At 45.7% G+C, this 8,455-nt stretch overlaps 1 protein-coding gene across 1 annotated transcript in view; it reads right to left on the bottom strand.

Annotated features, from left to right (window-relative positions):
• Positions 1-6,725, bottom strand: part of tcf3a (transcription factor 3a) — a 17,006-nt gene extending 10,281 nt beyond the window's left edge. The window contains exons 1-5 of the mRNA XM_084481423.1: positions 6,211-6,725; positions 3,630-3,729; positions 3,112-3,202; positions 2,212-2,326; positions 1,740-1,935 (exon numbers count right to left, since the gene is read on the bottom strand). Coding sequence (XP_084337549.1) covers positions 1,740-1,935; positions 2,212-2,326; positions 3,112-3,202; positions 3,630-3,686 — 459 coding nt within the window. The 5' untranslated portion in view covers positions 3,687-3,729; positions 6,211-6,725. The remainder of the gene's footprint in view (positions 1-1,739; positions 1,936-2,211; positions 2,327-3,111; positions 3,203-3,629; positions 3,730-6,210) is intronic.
• Positions 6,726-8,455: the final 1,730 nt, after the last annotated feature.

Below are 8,455 nucleotides of genomic sequence, written 5' to 3'. Positions count from 1 at the left end.
ACGAAGAAATGTGTTGTAAGCCGATACTTTGCTGTGGGTAACCTTTACATTGAATATTCTATGTAAATGTGTTTAAGTTCCATGCGTCGAAAGACAAAGAAAACATTGTTTACTATGGTCGTTAGAACACAGCCTTGTTATTTACGAGTTCATACTTGTAGGACTATAAAAAGGTAGGTCTATATTGTCCAGCGATGGGGGTGGGGGGTGATGGGGGGGGCTAGGCACCGCAGGAAATCAATTCCATCTTCTTTTACATAACATCAGCATCATTTTCAGGTACGACTTATGGCTTATTAAATGATACAAAAACAAAAAAGGATGGGGAAGAAATCTTAACCCGTGTTGCCATTTAGTATTCACCAACAATTACCTACAATTAGACAAACCAATGGCAGAAATACCCTAAACATTAAATCACTAAGTGCCTTATTTGCTTCAAAGGGTTTTCGCGTGGAAGAAGATTTCACATTCAACAACCTCAAAGCAACATTTCAGACCCGGTGCCAAATGATACTCATTATTGCTCAGTTTTGGCAGCGATCCTCCCAAAATCTAATGGCCCTGATTTTGGGAGCAGGAAAAGCACAGGGCTCTCTGGGAGAGGGCCGTGACTTGGAAGAGACGGCGGGGGAGAGCAGGGTGAGTAAGGCCAGACAAATTCTCTGGTGAGCCCCAATGCGCTCCCCCCCCACCCCCCCCCCCGCCCCCTCCCCCTCCCAGCTACGCAACGCCCCTTTAAAACATGGCTAGTCTATAATTACACAGGAAGATATACTGGAAACAGATAGTCAGCCTGAGTCATAAGCTACATAAGCACAGCACTCCGACACATACATTGGCTGAACTTGCAGACACTTTCTTCGCCTAATTTTTTCTCTTTCAGTGGGACGGTGCCCCGAGCAACTATAACTTGAGTGTGCCATTTTGTCTCCACACCTTCCTGCCCCCCTCTCTCTCTCTCTCTCTCTCTCTCCGGTGAAGTGAGTCACAAAAAACACAAAGCATGATGTCAGATGAAGTCTCGAGAGAGTGAACGCGGGTGATTGTTAATGCTGAACAATGTACAATAACCTGGCCCCTGAATGGTTTAACTTGTGAGTCACCAGAAGCGTCAGACTACACAGAAAACACAATATAGGCCCAGAGCCCCACAATGGTGATAAACACACTTCTTTCTGAAGCTAGCTCCACAGTCTGCGACAAGCCGAGGCCCCGGCTCGATGGATCTTTTGTACAAGGGACTGTCAAGGTTTTAAGACTATATTATGTAAAGCTCAAACAGCACTGCCAAGAATTTCAATTAACACAGAATCATCTGATTATGCCATGTTGCAAATCTGTATGATTCACATTAGTGCAGCTTTTCTCCCTCAGAAATGAAATCTGCATGCAACTGTTAAACTTGGCATTGTGTTAAGATAAAAATCCATTTAGAAATGTAATTTAAAAAGAGAGAATAATGGTGTGATGTGTGAACTGTGCTCGATAGCGAGCGAAAAGGCACGTCGACGACCCAACTTTTTGGTTCACGGTTGGGATATAAATCCTCAAGATGTTCAGACTGCACTTAAAGTCCAATAAAACTCTAGCCGCAGTATCGGGAGAGAAACCTGGGTCGCGCACGACAGAAACAAACAAAACTAATGATGCATGTCCACCACGCATTCTTAAAAGAAAAAGGGGTCTGACAAATAAAGAGAAAAAAAAAAAAAAGACATAAAACACTCAGATTTCACTGGCACGTTTTCAGGCCCAACGTCAAACTTGGAACAGTACTCTTCCACAGCCGGGACGTTGGAAGGCGTGGGCTTCTTCTTCCACCACGGTGAAACCGTATGCCGGCAGCCACATATGCTGTCTGCCTGTGGAGGCTCTTCTCTCTGACCCATCCCCATTGTCTTGGGGTGTCCAATGGCCGGGAGCATCCCGGCCCTACACCATGAGACATAATCCCGGGAGCAGCAGTTGGATTGTTAACAGGAACGTCCCTCCTTTTGTAAGCAAGCACCTTCCATCTACAAAAGAACATTTAAGTGGCCCTCAAATGAAGAGGAGAAATATAACCACTACGTCCCCTGTGCCCCTCCTCGCCCGTCACACTCACCAACCCACCCCCCCCCCCCCGGCCCCCGCCACCCGGCCCCATCGACCACTTGTCTTTCATCTTAGCCTCCCTTCTTTAATATCCTGTTTCATTTCCATTGCTACCTGAACAACCGACGCCACTTGTAGGTATGACAAGCAGCCAGCGGCAGGCCTGTGAAGCGCTGCGGGGAGGGGTGAGGACGGTAGCCTAGGAGATCCTTCCTGGAGAGGACGTGAGCTAGAGGATATATCTATAGGTTTAGGGAGGTTAAAGGAAAACACCAGATCTGATCCAGTGCCGACCAGGGACTGCGGGGTACTGTGTCTTAGGGAGGGAATACACTGTACGTGACGCAAAAGGCAGGAATGCAATTTCCCGGGACTTAGAAGAAGGCTGCATTGTTGCCATGATGTCCCCTCCCCGCCACCACAACCACAACAAAAACCACATGGATTGAGATGGAGTGGCAACAGCTGAGGAGGTGAGGGAAGGGACACCTATGGAAGGAAGAAGGGGGCGGAGGGTGTGTGTGTGGGGGGGGAGGGGGGCGACGTTTGACCATAGCATACCACAGCGGAACAACACAAACAGACCCGCCACCTTCTGAAGGTTTGGCCGGTACGTGTGATTTTTTGTTTGTTTTTCAAAGCCAGTGATCAGTAGCTAAACAGGTTAGGGGTTACAGGTTGGGATGGGATCCGTTTCCTGTTATTTGGGCCCGTTGGGGGAAGTACAACCGGTGTGAAAGAGAGAAAAAAAAATATACCAGAGGCCCCTTACAGCCCGGCTTTACGGTCGGAAACTTTACTGGGGTATAATTGAAAAGCAATAATGGCCCTGGAACAGCTGCTTCAGGTGGTACGAAGGGGGGGGGGGTAAAGGGAAATGTGGGTTTTTACACCCAGCCTCTCCCTGCGCCGCCGTGTTTTAAAGTCACAGCAAGTCACATTTACAAACCATACGTGGAACCGCGAGTCAAAACAGAACAGGGGGGGGGGCGGTAAAACAGACGCAAGGCTTACCTGAACCTCCAAACTGACTGCTGGCGAGAGTGGTCGGGCGGTTCTTGCCGTTTGATACAGGCGGTGCGAACATCTGAAATGGAAGCGTAAACTGTGAAAGCAATACACTTGGATGTTAACATCTCTGTAAGGGCCGGTTAGATATGAAATGCAGAAACAATCATGACACAGTTATTACTACTATCACTGCTGGGAGGCAATGTACATATAGCTGCCGCGGCTGCATAAGCAATTAGCCCACGGTAACGTGAGTCACAACAGTCAAATAAAACAGAGGTTGATTTACAACCCTCCAACACCCCACCCCAACATACTAGTATGCAATTCCTGAATGTGATGACGACGTACTATTACAAATGCCTTTTAACAACACTGTTTGTTTTCATTTCTGTAGCGACTAAATTAAAAGTGTGTGTGTGTGTGTGTGTGTGTGTGTGTGTGTGTGTGTGTGTGTGTGTGTGTGTGTGTGTGTGTGTGTTGTGGGGACTGGAGTGAAGCATTGTTTAGAGGCATCTTACCGCACTGAAGTCCAGCAAGTCGCTGAGCTCCTTGTCGGTTCCCACAGCGGCAGCCATTCTGTGCTGCCGTTCGCTTGGCCCTTTAAGTCTCAGTAAGTGACTGTGGTGGACAGAGAGGTGAGAAGGAGAGCGTTAGTGTGACCCCTTTGTGAGCTGGCCAACTCTACCCTGTCTTCAAAAAAAAAGGTATACACACACACACACACATACATACATACAAATAAATAAATATATATATGGGTGTGTGTGCGTGCGTGGTGGACACCTCGATTACATTCCCGGTCGTCAGTCTGAGAGGAGCCAGGGGGTAAGCCAATTAAATTACACCGGTTGGTAGTACACAAACACCCAACAACCACTCCAGCTACGAGGGCATAGGTCATCTGTGTACCAATGAATATGCCATGACTGCATAATTAATGTCTATGTTATAAAATAAATATGACAATGGGTGGCGGTGCCTCCTCTCTGCTTTAAAGAAGGAACATGGAGTGAGATTATCTCGCAGGGGGGGGGATCGTGGGCTGTTTACAAGGAGGGTACACCGAGTTTAAATTGGAAAACAGCTCTCAATGTACCTTACTTGAGAGCGTAGCCTGGCCCTCAAGTCCAACCGGGATATATATAGTTTGTTAACTAGTGTTACCGCAAGGATTTGCTTGACAGATCAACATCATTGTAATTCACCCGTGATCAGCTTTCTGTAACCATGGGATTATTCAACCGGAATTCAGGTTGAATGTTGAACTAAATATAAAGAATGCCCTAGTCATAAATCAACGACAAGTCAAAATGTCACACAACACCCCTTTGATGTATGAACCGTGATGTACTGTTGAAATGAAATGACATACCTCATTTTGTTCATAAATCAGAAAAAGTGCCTTCTCCGTAACCCATATTTGTTACAGGGTTAGACGGTTACTGCCAATGGGGAAACACTCCTCTCTTGTGCTCATTCCCCAGGCCAACTATGTGTCTTTCCCCTCACAAGCAAGCCTATTTTAACCTTGCTATTCTATTCAAAGAGGCGGAAGCAATGCAATAAGATGGCATTACACTTACAATAACCCATCTGTGATCATCCAGTCAAACAAATGACTAGATATTCAAATTACTTCCTAGATATTCGTAAAAACAACGTTTTACAGTGATAATTAAGGTAAAAAAATAAATAAATAGATGCTTGATAAGCCAACAGATACACAATACTTTAGCATTAAGAATAAGGTTTAGAGATATCCATCACTGGATCACACACAATAAATTATGTATACCACTTCAATCAATCCTTTTGAGGGGGGGGGGGGGGTCAATTAAATAATTGAAACCTGTGCAGATAAAGTTGTACCAAATCAAGTATTTAGTAATAAGCATAACAATATCATTGAATAACAGGCAAGACATTTGAAGATACTTCACTAAAAAAAAATCCCAATATAGGGATCTGGGCATTCTTGATCAATAGTTCCTCAACTTCCCTGTCTCATTCAACCGAGGTCAAAATGGGGGAGAAGGGTTTAGCCCCTCCTAACAAATGGAACTTCCATTTGCCACCCCCACCCCTCTCTCTCCCCTCCCTGCCTGCCTCCTCCGGCCTACCCCGACTGGTAAAAAAAAAAGTTTTATTGCTGAAATAGCAATAATGCGGCCAGAACAAAGACCATGCGTTAAGCAGCATGTCATTATGTATCAAAAGGGGAATGCGTTTATGAAGCACCGTTATGTTAGCGAGGCTTCAGAAGGACCTTAAAAACCTGTTGCCCGTCCACACACACACACACACACACACACACGCACACACATACACACATACACCGAGGAGGAGGAGGAGGAGGAGGGCACCAGCGACACACAATTAGCTTCATCATTGATGAACACAAAGACTCAGTCCACAAAAGTTTAAGTTGGGGGGCCAAAACGGAATCAAATAAGACGTGTATTCCTACATTCACCCCTTTCACCAAAGCGGCGATACATGCGGCGGGCGACGTAGATATAAATACTGGCTAACACATTTTGTTTACTGGCCAGGATCGTGGTGAAAAGAAATTAACACCCGCTTTTCCCATTTAACTGGGACTACGTCGCACGCCACCGTAGATGGCTGAACAACACACACGTACCATCGCCATACATACAACATTAAACCACACAATGTGATGAACAGGTGTAGGCGCGTGTCCTAAGCGGCGATCGAGGACTACTAAACCCGTCCTCACAGACCAGCGTTATATCCCCCATAACCACCACGCTTTCACTAAAACCTACGAGAGTTGGCAACCATCCGGAAATTTCCAATTCGGATCGGGCTGCCGGTTTAACAAACGCTCACATCGTTACGGCCTCCGAACAAAGAAGTCTTCGGCCGTACAGCGAAAACGCTGCTCAACCAACCAAGCGAGGTCTTCCTCCTCCAGGCCGGACCCAAATCCAAGAGCCCGCTTCCCCCGGCGGCGGCCCCTCCGACAACTTGGGCGCTGCGCTTAAGTTGAACAATAGCGTGTTAAAAAACCCGACCGGCAACCTACTGTTTCACATGCACATGCTTGATATAATTTAGTTTCCGAACCACAATTACCTGGACTTAAGAATCGGGCATCCAACATACAAAATGAGCGCCTGGAGTAGAGAAAAACAAAGTTGGGGATAGGATCCTTCCCCCGTGCTCCGGACCGTGGGTTTGATGAAGATGAGCGAAAACAATATCAACCTCCCCTCTACCGGATCGGCGTGTTGTTGTCCTGGTCACGAAATGGAAACTGTCTTTCCGGGTGGAATTACAACTCTTGTGTTAATTCCGATTTTCTTATTGTTACGATTGTAACGATTTCATTTTCCTAGTAGACATTTTAACAGCCTCCACATTGTCGGTTCCAACAACATATTACTCCGCAGCGCAGCCTACGAGGGGAGATGGACGCTAAAACATCAGCGGTGTCCGATTTCAAACGACTTCCTACCGAACGAAACCGATTTTAAAGATCGCTCAACCGTACCACGTGTATCTTAAATAACACGGAAGGTAACTTGCAGAGTCTCGGGCGGAATATTATATTCCCATAATGGCAACCCGTGGGGATCTATGTAACCTTGCGGAAGAGGACAGCGCAGAGCTCAGCAGCCTACTGACAGACCCGTACAAGATGGAATGATAATATCCAAACGTGGGACCAATTGGATAAAGGGAAATTTTGATCGACACGAGGGTTGCCCAAATACATCTCTACGATATCCTTTGGGGCCACCTCATTTTAGCCAACGGTTGTTTTTTATTTTGCTATTAAAGCGCTGTCTAAGCTCCAAAAAAAAAAAACAATGGTGTGGTGATATTCTGCTAGTACACATGCGAAGAAGTGAGACGTGATATGCCCATCGTGCCGAATTAAGACGAACGGTAGTAATACCATAACACAGATGACTGCGAGGGGTATATGATGCATTTAGATAGAACTACAGTGTCAATTTAACGTGTTTGTAACCCTAATGCTTAAAGCCCAGGTTCTGAACATGGTGGCTGTAACGTTACATTTAGAAGAATCGTTATGGTTCTGGTCCACTGTCTCATGGCTATTCAACAAATTGTTCAGGTAACCATTGAATGGATTTGGAGGACAACAAATAACTGACATGTGTCTTCCATGTTGAGTGGAACCTATAGACACGTGTGTGGATATACTTGCATGTGGGTTTAAAAACAAGAATAAAATAATGGTTGAGTAACCTACCACTGCCAGCGTGTGATCCAGAGTCAATGTCGAGGTGTGATCAGCTAATTCTCAATTCAAACCCAGGACATGGCAGAAACAACAGTGTAGGCCTTGGGTTTCAAAGAAATGCACCTCGATGGTAACCAGTGGTTTGCAGTGCACGTTTACCAAGCATTTGGTGTAATGTTATTTGTTTTGGGGACTTCTAGAGAAAAACCTCAACTGGTTAGAGGGGAAATAACCACAGTAGCATCTGTGCTGGCTTATACACAAACAGTGAACCATGTGTGGTTTGCACTTAGACAATCAATTTCAGAGCTACACTCAAGCGTCAAGCGCATCTCTTTAAAAATCATCCTCCCAATACATAAAAAAAGTGATTTGATGAATGCTACAAAGCAATTTCATTTACTTAAGACATTTGTCACAGCTAACGTTTGTCCCCAGGAGCTCGTCATGGTCTTATCTTAGGTTTTAGCTTCACACACACACACACACACACTGTGTGTGGCCTCTTGTCTATGGCAAAACAAGAAAAAAAACAACCATGTATGAATAGTCTGAGTGTAAAGAGCTCCTTTGACCCTAAAGAGGGACTCCTTATGGCAGAGTGCAAAGTGAGTCTGTCTGCAGCACAATAAGTCAGCTCTGAATAACAGTGACAAAAAAAAAAAAAAGGTGAGAGCGCAGCGCAGAGACGACACAAGACCCCATTATGACAAAACCAGTCTTGTACCCGGGATTGATGGCGGAGCGTGTACACCTGGGGAAAGACAGGGGAGCGTGTCTTCTGTGGCAGTGATCGTATCGGCTCTCCAGATGAAACATCAAACAGCGTTATGGTTGTTCCTTTAAGAAAAGTAGGACAAGCAGCAGGCTGCAAAATAAGATCAAGGTGCAGAAGACGCGCGTGAAAAAAAAACGACAAACTATTTTTAGAGTGGAACTCCTATTTACTCCAACCCCAACATGCGACCTCTTCGACATGAGCACGTCGAGCAACATGCTTCTTCCTCTTCCTCTGCCATTCAGAGCACATGCAACTTGGGTTCCCCCAAATGAAGCCACCCACGCATCAGGTACAGTATGAAAACCTGGGACTTCCTGTTATGACTT

This window comes from Micromesistius poutassou, assembly GCF_964030765.1.
Source record: "Micromesistius poutassou genome assembly, chromosome: 16".
In the NCBI taxonomy this organism is placed as follows: Eukaryota; Metazoa; Chordata; class Actinopteri; order Gadiformes; family Gadidae; genus Micromesistius; species Micromesistius poutassou.
The sequence above is the reverse complement of the archived record's forward strand: the minus strand, read 5'-3'. Positions and strand labels throughout refer to the sequence as shown.